The 19,428-nt window shown below is 40.4% G+C and overlaps 1 protein-coding gene across 3 annotated transcripts in view; it reads left to right on the top strand.

The window, feature by feature from the left end:
• Positions 1-19,428, top strand: part of LOC114093319 (kalirin) — a 450,305-nt gene that overhangs the window by 325,934 nt on the left and 104,943 nt on the right. For 2 of the 3 annotated variants that reach the window (XM_071615263.1, XM_071615265.1), the window contains exons 11-13: positions 1,433-1,624; positions 8,549-8,757; positions 12,157-12,331. In XM_071615263.1, coding sequence (XP_071471364.1) covers positions 1,433-1,624; positions 8,549-8,757; positions 12,157-12,331 — 576 coding nt within the window. The remainder of the gene's footprint in view (positions 1-1,432; positions 1,625-8,548; positions 8,758-12,156; positions 12,332-19,428) is intronic. The other variant, XM_071615264.1, reaches the window with a different exon arrangement.

Raw genomic sequence — 19,428 nt, 5'->3', positions numbered from 1 at the left:
CACATGCTAGGCAAGTGCTCTATCACTGAGTCACAGCCTAGCCCTTTTAATCTCATTTTGAGACAGGGTCTTGCTAAGTTGTCCAAGGTGACATGTTGTTTTGGTCTTAGGGTTTTTGTTTGTTTTTTTTTAAGTAAGGAAACTAGTCACATTGGATTAAGGGCCCATCTTCCTCTAGTATGGTTTGATTTTAATGTAACTAATTACATCTGAAATGATCCTGTTTTCCAATAAGGCCACATTCTGAGATATTGAGGATCAGGAGTTTAACATGGATTTTGGGGAAACACAATCCAGTCTTGAACACCCAGATCTTCAGGGGAATCCTGTAAAATTCCATGAAGACATGAAAGTCTTACATGGTTTATGAGTATCATAAACCCATTTCCGTTCTCCACTCACTGTGTGTTTGAGACTGACAGTTTCTGCTTCCGGATCCACAGTAAACACCACTACAGAACACTATGCTGGCTTGAAAGACTTTCAGAAATATATGTACACCTGAATCATTGGGATGACATCCGGATATGTCGGGCCTTTTCTTAAAAAACTGCTGAGGAAAAGTGTATTCATGGCCTATAATGTAATAACTGTTATAAAGTCAATGACTCCCATCCTGGTGAATAATAATTATAAGTTGGGTGCATTTTGAAATACTCTGGGGGTTGGAGGAGTGTGTGTGTGTGTGTGTGTGTGTGTGTGTGTGTGTGTGTGTATCTGTGGTGCAAGCATGCATATGAAGCAGTAGCTCTTGATAAACAAAATCACCAGATTCCGCCACTCCCACCCACCTCCCCAGCTTTCCTTCAAACAGCCTTAGCTGAGGCACAGGGAGTAGCCTGCTTCTGCTCTCCCCAGCTCAGGCTGCTTCCTTCTGTTAGTTCCTTAGAGTGGCTGACCCTTCCCTCCAGAGAGATAGCTCCCTTCCAAAAGATAAACACCCATAGTTACAGGGAACTAGGCGGGGAGGCAAAGCAAGTCTGCTAGTTAGTGTTTTTATGGTGTTCTCACATAGAAACACAGACCATCTCTGTGGATGCGCTATTTCTGACTCTGGAGATACAGCCTGAGATGTGAGGCAAATGATGGGGCTCAGGGAGAGGAGGGAGTAAGGAGCAGGAAGGATGTGGAGATTCTCACAGGTCTCCCCGCTTCTCTGCAGAGACTTTGCACCTCTGAGAAATCCCAGAGGTGGCTGAGGCCCCTAGCTAGTGCCCACTGTGCGGAGCAGCCCCACACAAGCTGCTTGCCTGCTGCAGGGCCCCGTGCCAGCTCCGCGCACAGCGTCTTGGTGCCAGATCAGGGAGCTGTCGGCTCGGCGCCTCCGCTCTCTGCTCCCGCTCACTCAGGGAGCCCCTGGGTGGGCTGTAGGAAGGCGCGAAGCTTGTTTCCTGACTGCAAGTTGACTTTGCCTCACTGTTGTTGCTGGCAGAACACATACACCAATGCGGACAAGCTCCTAGAAGCTGCGGAGCAGTTGGCTCAGACAGGGGAATGTGACCCAGAGGAGATCTATAAGGCAGCTCGACACCTGGAGGTGCGCATCCAAGACTTCGTGCGCAGGGTGGAGCAGCGGAAGCTTCTCCTGGACATGTCCGTCTCCTTTCACACACACACCAAAGAGGTAAGGGGTATGGGGCTCTCGGCCCTGGCAGGGGTCAAGTGGTGTTCCTAGTAATAGGTCTGACCAGGGTCCTGGTTGGGCTAGGAGTTATCAGCCTCCAACCTTGGTGATATTAACAATTTGTTTCTGATAACCTGCATTTAGGTTCTTACCAAATGGGGCAAAATTTCCTCTCATCATCTCTGGAGTGGGAGGGCAGTACAGGCATTAGTTTCAGGGGTCTGGTGGAGCATTCAGTCTGCAGCTGGAGAAATTTGGAGATCCCTAGTAGAGAAATAGTCACTGCAGAAGGAGATGAAAGGGAAACACAAGCATTCTGTCCACTCCACACCCATTTCTCTTGGTTGCTATTTCCTGTCATAAATCAGCCTCATAGGACTTTAACCAGGTATCTTTGCTACCAGCATGGAGCATACAAAGTTTACAAGTGTGTTCTATTTTATTGATTTTTAAAATTGGGAATTTAGGCTTCTTCTTGAGGTCTGCAGCAAGTGGGTATTAAAGTTGATGCTTACTTTGCTTGGATATGGAGTGATAGGCAATGAAGGAAGGGTGGCTGAGGGGTCCTCCATGTAGGCGGAGGCAAACAGGGCTTAAATCCCGGGCAGAATCATTCTCCAAGTGGAAAAAGGAGAGGGAAGGATGTATTACATGAAGGGGCCGGAGGTCAGAAGAGCACCCTACAGAGGAGGAGGGTGGCAATCATGTGATTGCTTTTCATTTCTAACAGGGGATATTCTGAAATTGAGTAAGCATCCAGGAAGGAGGCCCATTTAGCATCTCCTGCAATAACAACCTTGGCAGAGGAATTCATTTGGTGTATGCATGCTTGTGTTCCCTCAGGAATTCATTTTAATGGAGTATTAATTAAAGTTTGATTGCTGCTCAGGAAAAAAAAGTTAACCCTACTTAATTAAGTTGATTTTTGATATTGGGAATGCATTAAGAAGCCTGGATGTTACTACTTCACAGGCTTTTCTGACACTTTGTGGGAACAAATGAGAATCATTGTGGTGACTATCAGAGAAAAACATGAAAGGATAATGTTTTCTAAACTGAGATTCCCCAGGCAGATGAAGGGCTGGCGAGCTCCCTGAAGCTGGCTCAGCTTCCTCTCCGGTGGAACCTACAGCCCCTCTATGATGAGTGCCTGTAAAGCAAGGAGATTAGCTTTAATCCAGAGCTTCCTGCCTGGTTGTCTGCTTGCTTGTGGTTCACTTGAGTTTTAATGATGGTCTCAGAAACCAAAGGCATGTGGGTCCTCTTTTAATTACAAGCCGTGGATGAGCAAATGCAGCATGAATAAACAGGAGTCACGCTCCTCATGGGGGTGTGGGGTGAAGCTCCATGAAGAAGTGGTGGACAAGATCCATGTTTGTGGAAATACCACTCCCAAATGGTGACCCTAGCTTTCAGGATACCCATCTAGGTACATTCACCTTTTGTACATGGAACCTGAAAGTTGAGGTTCTATCCATATAATACTGCCAAAAAACATATAAGCTTGTACAAGTCACTTTGACTCTGACCCTGGGTTTCATTTATAAAATGATGCAGTCAGACTTGGTACCCTAAGGCCCTTTACAGTTCTAATATACCCAAGACTCCTTTCTTCTTCTTTATTTGATGTCGATAATTAATAATAATTATAATGAAGCATGAAGTAGTAGAGATGATTCACATAGTCTAAGATTTGACTAAGAACTCTACATGTATTAGATGACATTTCTTTTTGGGGGGATGGGGGTTGAGGGGAGGGTACCAGGGATTGAACTCAGGGCACCACTGAGCCACATCCCCAGCCCTATTTTGTATTTTGTTTAGAGACAGAGTTTCGCTGAGTTGCTTAGTGCCACACTTTTGTGGAGGCTAGCTTTGAACTCACAATCTTCCTGTCTCAGTCTCCTGAGCCACTGGGATTACAGGCATGCACCACCACACCAGATGACATTTCCTTTTAATTGAGTACCTACTAATTGTCATACACATATGTCATCTCAGGTGATCTTTATGATAATTTTATGGTATAGATTTTATTAAACACACGTTCAAATAGGGAATTTTCAGAAAATAACTTGTCTAAGGATACAGAGTTTCTCAGTAGTGGAACTGAGAATTTTATCTATCTTCTTAAATACAAAGTTTGGATTGGGGAAGCATTTTGGATTTCAGGATTTTGGATTAGGGATGCTCAGCTTGCACACACCTGTACTCCTAACTGCTGGCTGTGCCCTTGTCCTTGTTTGTACCGTGTCTCCCCTCCTTTGCTCTTGCTTCTCCTTGCTCTTCTTTTCCATTTTTAGAGGAACTTGATAGGGAGGTAGATCTTGGCTAAGAAACATAAAATGTTGCCAGGGCCCCTGGACAATGGGAAGCTAGTAGTCTCTCCTAAGAAAAAGAAAAGGAGCAGGGAGAAGAAACGAGAGGAAGCCCCCATTCTACAACATCTTTCATCTATCCCAGTGCTTTGTCCCCAACTCTGAGGAGGATGAAAACAAATGAGATGGGGTCAGGAGTCTGAATCACCAAAAGAAGCCTTCCCTGGGCTCTGCACAGCAGGCAGAAGTGGATTATTAGTGGGCAGAAGTGGCCTCCTTCAGTGCTCTGATGAAAGAACTCCTGTGGTTTGATTTTCCATATTCTGTTTAATACCATTCAAGACTCACCACCTCTCAAACCTAGCTAAGCATGGGTCCTCTTTGATGCTGGGACCTTTAACTATGGACTCCTTCCTCTTGGCTCTAGGCAAACCTCTGGGTTTTCATTTAAGGCAGAATTAGCAGACACATGTACTGTTCTAGAAATCTGTCAGGGAATTCTGAGTTGCTGCAGTTGTTTTCTCCTTCTCCAGTAAATAGAGCGAATGGAAGAAAAATCTGCTCAGCTTTGATAAAGTGGCATTGAATATTGCTGATAAACATTGTTATAGATCCTACCTGCCTAATTATGAATGGCTCTTTTCTTCTTCCCTCTTTTCTTTCTTCCTGCAATAATTTTCTGGGTTCCTACAATATTTGCTGGGTTCCTACAATAAATGCCAATTTGTAATAGAATGTCATCATAGGATATGATTTTCTTGGAATGAAGGCCCCCTTTACAGTACATTTCTGTGTGGGACCCAAACATTCATTTTCATAATGGCTTAACCTAGACTTCCTATGATTCCCCTGGCTGAAGTTCAAAATTTTACTTTTTCCCACTTTCCACATCAAAAGGTTGACTCTAATTAGGATCAGAGAGGAAACAGAAGGAAAATATGAAAATCATTTCATCTGCAAATTAAAGACTCTGCTTTATCCTGTTGACTTTACTTTTTGAATTCTTTGTGACCTCAGGAGTATGAAAGGTTAAACCCATTGAGTAATTTTATTACAGTGCTATTAATAATCTTGAATGATTAGAGACCATCTAACTGTTCCTCATTGGATAGAACATATAGATGCAAATCTTAGTGCGTCTGTGTAGTGAAATATTACACAGTCATTATAAACCATATGGCCAGAGTCATTAATGACACAAGGAAGGGTTATAGCATACAGTACTTAAACCATATATCTAGCATGGTGGCAATTTGGATCACACACATAGAATAAAGATTTGAAGTAATAAACAAGAAGAATGAATTTTTAAGAATATTTTTCTGTTTAATAAGTTTTTTCAATGTTATTTTCAACATAATCAGGAAAAACCTAATAAATGATATTTTCCAAAATCATTTTTTTTTTTTTTGCAGTGCTGGGGATCCAACCCAAGGCCTTACACATGCTAAGTGAGTGCTCTGCTATTGAGCTGTACCCTCTAGCCCTTCCAAAACAAACTTTATATCCCTACTTAGAGAGAAGAACTACCTGATGCAGAGGGGAAACAAACAAGTGCTTGGGATCTTATGCAGCCAGAGCCTCAGCTATTAGCACAAATTGTGCTAAACTTTTTTTTTTGTGTGTGTGTGTGTGTGTGTGTGTGTGTGTGTGTGTACTTTTAAACCTGGGGCCAAGAGGGCAGCTGGCTTTTGCTGGTCTGGAGAGCTAGGAAAGGTGTAGGGAAAAGCAATGACCTCAGACTTCATTCTCTTTGTCCAGGGACAGGGAATTTGTAGCATGTGTCATCTGTTCTGCAGAGATTACCCAAACAGAATTCTCTTTCTTGGCTGTGTTTCCATGGAAATGCTGCAGTCCCTGGGATTTCAAAATATCAGTTTTTAGATATTTTTGTAGTAAGAAGGTGAGAGTCAAAGGAAGTAATGTAGCCAAAGTAACCAACGTCAGCTCTTAATTAGTTTTATTAAATGCCCACTTCCATTTGTTTCTCACCCTGTGTCATTCTGCCACACCATCAACTGTTCATAAGCACATGCATATACACGTACACACACAGGACCATGCACACACCCATAAACACCAGAAGCACTCCCATATACATATGTTCCTCTACCCACCCACCCCAGAATCAGAACTAAATCATCTTCAAAAATGATGATGCCCTCAAGAACAAAATAACTTCATTCTCTATTTAAATTGCCAAACTGTTGTGGTATTTATTTAAAAAATAAAAGCTGGTGGTCAATGCCAAAGAAAAATGCTCTCTTCAAAATGAGAGTGGAAGTTTACCCTATGGGAATGACACTCCTTCCTGTACCCTTAAAGGCCAGTCAACTGTACCAGCTCATTGACTACTAGAGTGTGAAAATGCCAATCAGCAGGAGAAGTGAAGAAGTAAATAACTTCTTCCCTCAACCATTCATCCATAAAACACACTATTTCTACAGAACTTCTAGTGTCTCCCTTGCTTATCTATTTCCTTCCTCCTGCTTTTTTAGGTCTCCCTTTTCTTTGGCTGTCCAGCTATGCAGGATAGCATGGGGGGTGTGGACTGTCCCTTCAGGACCTCACTGGTTTCACCATTAGGCCTAACCTGAAGACATGAATTGGTATCAACATTCTTTATATACAACCAGAGATATGAAAAATTGTGCTGTATATGTGTAATATGAATTGTAATGCATTTTGCTATCATTTATTTTTTAAAAATTGATAAAAAAAAGAGATCACTAAAGGCTCCCTTAACTCCAAATTAGACTCATTCTTTTGCATGTAGTTCTTTGGGACACAACTACATGTGTTCTGAGAGAAATAATACACAAAGCATGAACCACATATACTTGCCAAGTAGGGAGAAGGACCCTGAAAAAATGGGTCACAGTACAGATCCATTTTGATCAAGAAACAGGGTCTGGAAATGACTGGACTATGGGATTCTTTCTGGGGAGAGGCAGATGGATGGAGGAGATACAGTGCTAACATGTTATACCCTAGATAAATGGAGGGTAAAGAGGGTTCCTCAAGGAGAGAAAAATAAAATAGATGACAGAAAGGAAAAAACACATAAAGGTCACTACTGCCCTGATTTTACCTAATATGTTCTGGCAATCACTGGCTTATAGAAGCTTGATGTAAAAACTTTTTTTGCTAGATCTCATCATTGGTTATCTGATAATAAGCAAATGAGTAATGATATTTTCTCTGTTATCTGTACTTTTTTACAAAGCAATCTAGGTATGCTTATCAGGGCCCATGTAGAGGAGACCTGTAGACATTCAGATAGTAGGAAAATTTCAGTTTAAGGAATGAAATATCATCCCTTACCCATGGTTTAGCAATACGAGTGTTTATTTCTGACTACATTATGGTGTTGTACTAAGTCTAAGAGGTGCTTATTCAAAATTATGAGCTTGTAATTTAAGTTTGCTCCTACCTGCCAGTGACTGTGTGCACATGGTCACATGGGATTTCTAGTGTCTGTCTGTCTCTCTCTCTCTCTCTCTCTCTCTCTCTCTCTCTCTCTCTCTCTCTCTCTCTCTCTTCTGAAGCTTTCCAGGTTTTAAGTAGTACCTTAACTTGGTATCACAATTGTCTACAAACTGCTGCTAAACTCTCTGAACTTTGGATGTCTTGGTGTCAAAGCCATGTCTGCCATTTTTCATACCTTCTGATTTTCTACCAATTTTTTATCCACTGGCTTTTATGCTGGAAGGGCCCTGAGTTTATCTTTCTTGCAAGCCAGGTAAAAACTCTTGGTTTCAAAGTAGATGCTATGCTCATCTTCCACTCCCTTGTATATGGAAATAATCAACATAATAGTCAAAAGTGGATCCCTGTTAAAAGCCACTGGAGACCTATTTTCAGTATGTGGAAGAGCTATCAATAAATGAGTTTTCGGTAATTCAGCTCAACCCCTCATCACATCCAGTGCTCATTCTGCTCAAAACACTAAGACTTTAGCTCTTTTAAACTCTTCTGATCAGTAATATCCTGGTTGCATTTCATCTTCTTGAATATCGTGTGGAAGTATCTTATTCTTTTATTAAAATTAAGATAAACTGTATGGCATTCAGCTTTCTAAGCAACCATAGAAATCTTGAAAAGAACACAGTAGTTTAGCACAGATGATGCTACATTAATCTTGTTTTGATTCTTATTGAGCACCACCTTCTTTTTTGCACAATTTCTATGGATTAATGTCTAGTTGCATGGAAGAAGTATTCAGAACCCTTGCTTTTCTCCTTTCTGAAAGATAAAATAATATTTGTCCATTTGAGTCTTCTGTTTTTCTGAATCTCTAAAAGGTAAGGGATCTCCTTGCTTTGAGAGATCTGCAGGTTTCCATGAACCTCAGGGTGGTTCCTTTCCTTAAGGAGTGCCAACACCAGTGGAGTAAACCTGGCAAAGATGGGTAATGAACATAAGTAAGGAATCATAAACCAACCTACAGCATGCACAAGCACCCATAGGTGTGCTGATGAGGGCAGTCAGACTTTGCACACACTGGCTGAGGGTAGATGGGGTGACTCCAGTCCTGCTTGCTTGTCCTCGGGTGGGCCTGACCTCTCCCATCTGTCCTGAGTGGAGTCTGCTGTCTCTTCCACAGTTGTGGACATGGATGGAAGACCTGCAAAAGGAGATGCTGGAAGATGTCTGTGCGGACTCTGTGGATGCGGTCCAGGAACTGATCAAGCAGTTCCAGCAGCAGCAGACCGCCACTCTGGATGCCACTCTAAATGTCATCAAGGAAGGCGAAGACCTTATCCAGCAGCTCAGGTCAGCGCCTCCCTCCCTGGGGGAGCCCACCGAGGCCAGGTCAGCATGGGCAGTGCTTCCCAGTGGGAAATGCCTCGGGCTAGACACGAGATAAGTCATGTCCCAGTCTTGACTCAACCGCAGTCCACTTTGTGGTCTTGTGTGAGTTTCAGTTTCTTCATGTGTAAGTTATAAAAATGCCTGCACCACACCCAACTCGAGTTCTTACTGAAACAGTAAATGGAAAAGCTCTAATGTTTTAAAGTATTATTGATCCCTCAAGGTGGTATTTGGCAATTGATAAGGAACATAAATACAACAAAAATTCAACATAAATGAATATCTTCATTAAGAATTCTGATGTATTTGACCATGTGGAGAAATGGACATGTGGAATACAATGTTATTTGGCATCTGATCTTGGGCTGAATTCTGAACTCCTGGACCTACTGGTCACATTTGCTGTCATTTGGCTTTGGCTCCCTGAGGATGTGGAGAATGTGTGGTGATGGCCTACTTAGCTTGTTGTTACCACTTGTGACCCTTCCACTATCCCCTGCTACCTAGGAAATAAAACTCCTTTGTCAACTTAAACATACACAATCAAGAAGGGAAATCCTATCAAAAGTCGTACGTTCGTTTAGAATTGCCCACACTGTTGCCTCTTTTAAAAAATACTTTTTTAGTTGTAGATGGACACAATAACTTTATTTTATTCATTTATTTTTATATGGTGCTGAGGATCAAACCCAGCACCTCACACATACCAGATGAGTGCGCTTCCACTGAGCTGCAACCCCAACCCTGTTGCCTCTTTTTTATTGGCATCATTATCTAGTTCCTGCTCCTGTCGAGGGCATTGACTCCCCAGATAAAGTGTCTCAAGGCCTTGGGCAAGCCCTTAGCTAACAGCCCCTTGCCCAGGTGCTGTGTAAATAGGATTTGATGGTGTTAATGATGCCTGCCCTTGGGGACTTGTTCCTATCCCAAAATCACTGAGTTCTGGGACCTCTGCCAGCTAGAGACAGAAATAATCTCATCAACAAGTCCCAGACCAGCCTCGGTGCCTGAGGGAATTACTTTAGTTGGAGAGGGCTTTTCCCCCCATACCAGTTGTCCAATTAAATAAACAATGAGCAATTACCTTTAGAAGGCCCTGGCATGTTTTTCTGTTGAAAATTAATAATTTCTATTCTAAACATGCACATGAGATGTTCTGAATCCTCCTATTGCATACTAACAAGTCAGCCTCTTCCCCCAATTCAGCTTCATGAATATATAATGCATGACAGTTTTGTCTGCCTACCCAGGAAACTCCACTGTCATTTGCTTTTAATGAAAATTCCAAATAGTAGGCAGTCACTTAACCTCTCAGGGCCTCAGCTTCTTTGTGTAATTAAGGGGTTCACTCTAGGAGCTCTGTCAGCTCTAAAATTTTGTGATGGCTTCGTGTTATTTCTTCACATACATCCCACTCTCTGTGGGCATGTGCTTGTGGAGACACCACATGCTCTTCACAACTGCCAACCTTGCAGAGTGCCTAAGGGCCAAGGTGGTCGGTGATGGTGAAAGCAGCAATGTGAGTGATGCCTATTCTGTAAGTTTTAAGTTCCATTGAGTTAGAACACCATAGGTGTGTGGCCAAAGGCACCAGTGACATTTACTCCTCCACTGGCCTAACTCTAGCCTGGGCTCCACTCCTAACCTCAAAACCAGTCAAAGAAGAAGAAGTAAATGGGGCTTGGTGGACATTGGCAGAATGCCTCACACACACCCGAGACAGGTCTTTTCTGGGTCTCCACTGTCCTTCTGATGACCTTCACTGAGTGCCTAAGGTGGTTTCTCATCATAACCAAGATTCCTAGTGAGTATGACACTGACATAGGTGCAGTATAACATTGTAGACGTTGTTCTCTCCTTCTGGAAGCTGAGTGATGGAGAAAGGCTGAGAGGATCAGTGAGAGAGAACAGTCAGATCATCCCAGCAGCCAAGCCCTCAACAAGTATATAATGAACAGTATCGCTACTTCTCTTGTGTTCTTCTTATGGTTGGGGGTATCCGTATAATAGTGGAGTAGGAACTGTGCTATTTCATGCACAAATTAGGCCAAGGCAAGGAGGTAGGAATTGGAAGGTCTCTGAATGATAGAAGGAAAGGTGCTTTACAAAATCTATCTTCAGGAACAGATAGATGCCATTTCTTCTCAGATGAGTGAGGACTAAAAGGACCTAGCTTCCAGAATACCTGCTAATGACAGAAGTCAAAGCTAATGAATTACACTTGCCCTCTGACTTCTTCAGCTGTTTAAGAAACCAATGTGTCACAAGATAGTGAATGTAGCACTCTACTTCAAGTTTTAGGACCCTAGCTAACTCAGGACCCTATAGGATCTAAGCTTTTTAAACTCTGTAGTTGTTCTCTGATGATTACCTCTTTGGAGGGCTCACTACCACCTCATTCCTAAGAGCAAGTTGGTCTCTCTATATTTTGGCTCCTTTCTCCCTACCACTTCTGTACAGACTGCTAAGAGTGCATACCCCTCTCACACACCTGTGGCCATCTGCTCCTTTACACCCCAAATCAAAACTTATCCTCCCCAAGACCTTTGTTGGTTATCCCAGCCCCTGTAACCTAGCCTTGACACTTCACTGTGTCCTTTCAGGATTAATACATACATCGTGTTCCTGGACACAGTCTCATGTAATGTCTTGTTTAGCAGCAAACTATGAAGTGAGTAGGGCAATGGTTATTAAGTCCGCTTTATAAGTAAGGCAGCTGCAGTTCAAGGAGGTGATTTCCTAGGGCCACAAGCCCATATATGTCAGAGTGGGAGCCTAATCCAGGTTTGCAGATGCCAGATCCCAGATCCCATGTTTTCTTAACTATAGCTTGAAGCCTGTTTAAGAACACCAGCCCACAACTTCAGCATAGCATTGTAAAGTAGGTGAATAATTTTGGCAGCCATGATGTCATCTTATTTTAACAATCCTGTGAGGTAAAGTTAGGAAGGTTTTTGTTTTTGTTTTTCATATGTCTTTGTTCTTATGTAATATATATATATATATATATATATATATATATATATATATATATATATATATGCATGTGCGTGTGTGTATTAAAGCTATATATCGTAGACTACACATATGTATGGAACCATTCCATTTCTCTAACATTTTATGCTCTGCAGCACCCTTTCCCATACTTTATTTCATTTGCTCCCTTTCACAGTTCCAAGAGCTAGTCTTTGAAATAGAGTTGTGAACCCAAATGATGATGATGTGTCTCCCCTCCTAAGCAGATAATGTCAGGCTCACTGTAGGAATTTGATAAATATCTGTTGTTTGAATGACTCACCAGATTCATATCTACCTTGCTCAGAGGAATCCTCCTCCTCCTCCTCTGTCTCTTTTAACATGCAAAATCTCTCTCACCAATTTTCCCCTACTCTGCCACAGGGACTCAGCTGTGTCCAACAATAAGACGCCCCACAGTAGCTCCATCAGCCACATTGAGTCTGTCCTGCAGCAGCTGGATGATGCCCAGGTGCAGATGGAGGAGCTATTCCATGAGCGGAAAATCAAACTGGACATCTTCCTGCAGCTGCGCATCTTTGAGCAATATACCATTGAGGTAGGTGGAAGAGGGAGTATAAAGAGGCAGGCCAAGGACAGTGCTTCCAACCACAGGGTAGTAGCCTAGGGAATTTGAGGGAATTATGTATCAAGATGCCTTTTTGGAAGTGAAGAAATTCATGTTCCATGTGATATATTTCTTTCAGTCCTTCTCATCCCCTCTGCCGAGCAGAATCTCTCTGTTTTATTTTTTGTCTGTGGATTACTTCATTAGGAAGTTTTTGCTGCTGATCATTGGACTCTTATTTTGTATTTTGCTTCCTGAAACATCATGGAGTCAGCTTTGGGTTCTTGAATTCGTCATTGAATTCCATAGCTTCACAAGTGGGTAGTTGTTAAAATTTGACAGCCTCTTTGGCTGATGAACATAGACCAGGCATTAGATGAAGTCACACTGCTGCCAAGAAATCAGAGTGGCAGGAAGGAAGACCTCAAGCCTCAGTGTGATCTCTGTGTATTAAGAAAGTAAGTCTGGGTTAAAGCTATTTTGTTAGTTCATTTCATAGATTCCTCAGTTCACTTTTGGAAGGTTATAATCATATGTTGGTATATTTATGTCACACTTTTGGTGCCAATTCATCCACTTTTTATTATTTTCTGCTTTGAAGTAGTAACTAAGATGGGCCAATAGAGTTCTGGGGTAGGAAGAATATAAAATACACACACACACACACACACACGCACAACACAGTATCTTCTCTTTACTCTTGACTGGTATTGTAGGAAAGATAACCAATTCTCATATATACCAAATATGGTTTTAGTTTCAGAAAGGGTCAGTTAGCTTCACTTCAACATGGACTACACCCTTGACATAAATTAAGGACAAAATAGGATGTATTTGCCTACAGTAATTCTAGTCAAATCCAATTTCCCTCCTGAAATATAATCCAAAGCATATGCTGAAAATATTTGTTAAAAATGAGTGTAAATTAAATACTTAAATTTAGATCTTAGTTGAATGTTGCTAGTGAGGAGCTTGATATTCAAATTGTAGGATTTGCATTCTTCAACCTTTCTATGTATAAAAATTCTCCTTCTCACCCGAAGTACTGGACAGCAACTTGAACAATTTAGTATGCAGTGGAACAAATGTTGGGAAGTAGTGCAAGTGCCTGATAAAATGAGAGAAATAAAAATAGTGATTAGATTGTGCATCTTCTGACATCCCAAGTTTTGAAGGGGTCTTATTCCCCATCAGGGAGGAGACCCAAAGAGACCCAAAGCTTGGGGCAAATGTTGCATCTAGAAATGGAAATCCTGCCAGACCTATGGAAAAACTGCTTCCACTCAGATTGTCAGAAGTTATTTTTGAGGGTGATGAGATTATTTCAAATACCAGCTATGCTTCACTGTGGGGATGAAGAGCAAACCCTAGAGAAGCTTCAGAGTGTGAAACCGAGGGTGGTTTCTGTAATAAGAGCCACGTCAGTGCTAACATAAACCAGGACAGCATTCATGTTTGAAAGACCTACAGCTGTGGTTCTGTTTTTAAGGGAAGGCATTTGATGGGCATACTCCAAATTCCTCGGGATTACTGAAAAACAGAACACTCCTGATATCCTGACATCTGGAGACTCTAAGTGGGATACTCAATCATATCACCAATGGCTGAGATGAGCCAGTTAATTTAAAAATTAAGATAGCACATGAGTTGCTGCACCAACCTCCTTTCACTCAATAATAATATATATGGCTTCTGCATCATAACCTGGGGTGAGATCATAGACACGCCCACATAAAGCAAAACTTGTCCCATATTTGTTAAGCAGATGTTCAAAACCAAGAGTGTGGCTACATTCCTGACATACCTTCTTGAACTTCATGGATACTAGACAAAGTAATCCAGAGTAAAACATGATGTCCCATAAAGATTTTTTCTATAGGTTCTGCCTCCCTCAATGAAGATGTTTTATATGAACTAGTTATGATAGAAGAGACAGTACATCTAATGCTAATATTGTTTATTTTCTAGTGATTTTTTTTATCTTTGTTGCTTTTTTGCATTTCCAAATTTTCTACAATTAGAATGATAAGAAAGAAATAAAAGATGTTAGAATCAAGAATAACTAGTGGTCTCCAAACTTTTTTTTGAGTGTGTGCATATCAGTAAAATATTTTTGAACTTGCAACCTCCTACCTATGCATATTTATTAGTTTATAAATTATGTAACTATTCTATCACTGGCTAATAATCTAAAAATTCAATATGCCCTTTGGGTGAAGTTTAGCTTTTTCATTAGGAGTTGTGATTGCAGATTTTCAAATAGTCTTCTGATAATTTCCAATTATGTCTTTACCTGGCTTCATGACAGATATAATTAGATTGTCATTATTTCCTTACTCCGTAATGTGACTGACAGAGAGTTCAAAGTTCTCTTTTGCTTTCTTGATTAGTATTATCTTCAAGCTACAGTTTCTTTGCAGGAAATTTGTCAAGTCATGTGTCTTTTTGTAAAGGTTAGTTTAGTTTAAACTGGATAATAAATAAATCCATTTAATGGGAAATATGAAGAGAGCAAAAATTTGGAATATGCTGACATCAGTGAATATATGAACCACAATCAGGCCCTCTGGATCAAGACTTCTGCCCTCCCTAAGTCACCCTCACCTCCTATGCACAGCACAAACCATCTGCCCTGTGGTTCCAATCTTCTAATGAAAGTCTAAGGAGACTTCATGTATTTTTCATTGGTCTGATAAAACATGTATGTAAATAATATGTATGCACAGAAATAGGTGTATGTGTATATAGAAAGAATTCTTCTCCCTGTTATCAATGGATAATCTTGTGCCCCTGAGAGGGACAAACCTGTGTTGGAAAGTCCTCAGAATGATACCAAGAAAGATACTCTAAATAAGGAACTCTAAGAAAATATGGGTCATGTATATGGTCTTTTTAAAAAATTTCTCACTCTGTAATTACAAAGTTTGCTCAATGCTCCTAAAAGTTTATCTGTGTAATTAACCTGAGTAAGAATTAGAACAACCAACTCTAAATTATGAGGTTCACATTAGAATGAGTTGGGGCCAGGCAGAACCTGGAGAGAAATGCCATTCAAAAAGGAGACTTCTGCTTAAAGAAGAGAAAGCTGATTATAACTGGTGAGCTCTACTCTTTAGTTGATTGTGTGCAGGGGCCCTTAGCATTTTATATTAGAACGGGCTCATTCAGTCAGTCTTTCATCTGTATAAAAATTCAACTCACTAAACATTTAGTGAGCACCTGCTCTGTAACAGTAACTAAGCTGCACATTAAGTATATGTTGCACCATTAGAGGACTAGTTGTTGAGAAGCATAGAAACAAAACCATCAGTCAGTGTGATGATTCTACTAGAGGAAGGCTCCCAATTTGTTAGGAACACTGAACAGGAGATGCTTGGCCTGGTAAGGTTGCCCGTGAAGGTTTCTCAATCACACCTGGAGAACAGGCAGAAGTTGTCGCCTTCCTCTACCAGAATATCTCCAGAGCTCAGAAGCAGGGACTGGGAAGAGGAGGGAAGAAACAGAATTTCATTATGTGCTGAGCCAAATCTTCACCATTTTTACGCTTTGGACCTTGCTCTTTCTCTGGGGAAAAACAAACAACAAAAAACAGAATAAATCTGTTCTCTATTTTATTAGGAAGTCTCAGAAATATTTTTAAATGTTTATCATAGGTCTCTTTATCTTTATCTGAAAAATCATAAGATGTATGAGTTACTTCTGTAGTCCACTCCAGCTCTTAGAGTTCATTGACTATCGGCCCTCTCTGTGGTACATATCGCCAGTTCATTCACCTCTTTCTGGATAGTGGCCAGTCTTTAGATTCTCTCATTGCCCCCTGCTGAGGGAATTCTCATTAGCCATGTGCAGCTGTGTACCCTTGTATGTGCCACTCAGGAATGAGCCTCTCCCGATGCACCCAGGTGAGAGGTGCCTTTTCAGTGCCTTCATGTCCTATCTTGTGTGACCTTATGCTGGTTGTTTTATCAAGGTAAGTGCTTCCAATACACTGGCTGCTTTTTTTTTTTTATAATAGTTTTTTATTTTCCCCCCTCAAATTTTACTTTTTTTTTCCCCTCTACAGTTCTTTAGCCTATGAAAATAGATTAAAATTTAATTTATTATCAATAAATAATAATCAATCAAGGCTAAGGCTGTTTGAAATGTTGGCTAAGTCAGCAGTACCCGGTGATGCTTCACTGGAGATTCTCTCCCAGTGACATAGCCATTATCCTGCACAGCCACTGTCAGCTGTGGGTCCCATCAGCTCATCCAGTGTCCTCAATTCTTTTCTTCCATAGACACAATATGAGACTCTACAGAGCCTTTCCCAAGCCCACCAACATAATTACATATCAAGAAAGAAACATCTTTTTGAGATCTTTACCAGTTCTTTTTAGTGATCACTGTAGCCTTTTCTAAACGTACCTCAGATCCTTTGGGAAGGAGATGCAGCCTAAATACAATGAGTTAAACCACATCCCTCACAAAGTATTTATTTAATAGTTTCTTCTAAATATTTTGTGAAACTGATTTCAGAATTTTGGGGAGGTTTCCTTCACTCTCCTTTTTTTTTTAAACAAAACTCAAGGTTGTTCATACAACCTAAGTATTCTGACATCATCAATTTTCAGTAAATTATCAGAGATCCCTGATGGTGACTTTGGGGCAGGGTCTGGAACAGTGGACCTGAAGTATTATCAAGGTCTGTTGAGGTATGCTTTTCCTTCCTGGGAAGGATGCAGTGGACGGGAGCGGGTGTAAGCTACAGCTTAGGGAGAAAAGAACGTTCTGACACTCAAGTAAGGTGAGGTACTAGAATGAGTGATCACTCTGTGATGGAGGAACTCTTCAACAGATTGGAGATCTTTTGAAAGCCAAACAGAGTTCCACAAGTCTCAAATTGATAAAAGGCAAAGAGATAAATAAAATCTTTCTCAGGATCACCTTCAATTCATATATATGCACATATATAAACATAAATATACATATATATAACTATATATATACACACACACACATACACACACATATATAACTTTATTTTATTTATTTATTTTATGTGGTGCTGAGGATTGAACCCAGTGCCTCACATGTGATAGGCAAGCGCTCTACCACTGAGCCCCAACTCCAGCACCCCCTTCAACCCTTGTAGTTATAGGTAGACACATTGTCTTTATTTTATTTGTATGCAGTGCTGAGGATTGAACCCAGTGCCTCACACATTCTGGCAAGCGTTCTACCTCTGAGCCACAATCCCAGCCCTGTCCCTTCAACCCTTTTAATCAACAAATTATGACTCTGTCAAAGACCTCAGTTTCAATATAATGATGAGGAAGAAAAGAACATGCACATGGCCATTAAAATTGTCCAGTTGTCCAAGTGATCCAACTGGTACAGGAACATTGGAACCCATCAATTACAACATTTTATAATGTGTTCTTATATTATTTTGCCAAGATAGAAAGGATTTCTTTTCTGCCAAGTCCCTTTTCTTTTCCAGAAAAGTATTGCAATACCTCCAAAGGTATTAAGCTATTTCGATGAAACTTTTAACTCTTCAGATAGATTAGATATGTTTCTGGAACAGAGAGAAATGCTATGATACCTTTAAAATAATCTGTTTTTAAAACTCTAGTACCTCATCATTTGATAAATGGCTTAACACAAAATAATCTAACATTACACTGGTCATGTAGAGTAAACGACTATGGCAGTTTAGTTAATTTCAGTTTCACACTGGTGATTTGTATCAACATACAGACCCATTATGGGTAAAGAAGCTCTTTGCAATCAGTGAGACAGTCTCTTCAGCTACAATATGTCTTGCCCTATCAGCCAGAACTTGTAAGCCAGTAGAGAATATTTAGCTTACATTTTCCTTATCTTAATGAAAATAATGGCATAAAACAGAAAAATACTCATTTTGTAATCAGCAACCCAGGCATTTCAGTAGAATCCCCTCACAATGAAATGCCACAGATCTTTCCTCTTCAATGTTATTGGAAATGGAATTGGACCTTAATAAATGCAAAACATGTAATGTTGCTCTTAAAACTGTTTCACTAACGTTACTCATTTTATAACTACAGGCAAGCTACTTAAATTCTTTGTTTCCTTGTCTGAAAAATTAGGATGACAATATTTTCTAGTCCATAGGGTTGTTGTAAGGATTTAATGAATTAACACATGTAATGTTTCTGGCAAAGCTCCTGGCATTTAAGCAGCACTCAGTACTGTGGTCAGTGTTGTTACTATTGTTATTCACAATACATTTTCATTTCATATACATTTACGTACACATGAGTTTGATAATAGCAAATGTATTTTATATATAAGTAAATATATATATATATATATATATATATATATATATATATATATATATATATATGTGTGTGTGTGTGTGTGTGTGTATTTATGAGCATATGTACCTGCTTCTGGATTTTAAGCAACTAAACATCTTATGTGTCCCATTGTTCATCTCCTAATTCATTGCTGAGTCGTATCAGGAGAGTCCTGGGTATTCATATAGAGCAGGTGGTTTCTCTTACCATGCAGAGAATCTGCTCATGCAGGGAGTAGTACATACTTCTCTACTTCAGCTTTAATCCCTCTGTTCACAACCCAATTCCAATTGCAGATGTGTCTCGCATTCATGACAAAGGCCCTTGGGGAACCAGAGAATTTGAGATTTGCTTACCTTATACTAAGCAGTTTGATAGAATTGATTTAAAAATTTACCAAACCCTTAAACAAAAATACCCCATTGATGGAAGACAGTGTGTTTCCTTGCAAGTATAAATTATGCCTGGAATTTATATAAGAGCTCAGGCATATAGTTGATTTATTGATCTGTTCAAAGAACATATGTTTAAAAGGTGCATATGAAGTGAAGAAAATTGAGTTATCATGGGTCTTTTTAAAGAAAAGAAAACATGAAGAGTAAAACTGGTACTTCTCTGATGTGAGCATAAAAAAGAAGGCTATCCCCTGAAAATCAATTCTTACAGAACCCTTATTAATGTCACACCATGGTTAGGAGCATTGGACTAGTAGTTGATGCTCAGCTCTGCCACCAGCAGCTCTGAGACCATGAGGAAAGCTAC

This window comes from Marmota flaviventris, chromosome 8 (assembly GCF_047511675.1).
Source record: "Marmota flaviventris isolate mMarFla1 chromosome 8, mMarFla1.hap1, whole genome shotgun sequence".
In the NCBI taxonomy this organism is placed as follows: domain Eukaryota; kingdom Metazoa; phylum Chordata; class Mammalia; order Rodentia; family Sciuridae; genus Marmota; species Marmota flaviventris.
Note: the sequence above shows the minus strand (reverse complement) of the source record. Positions and strands in the feature narration are given on the sequence as shown.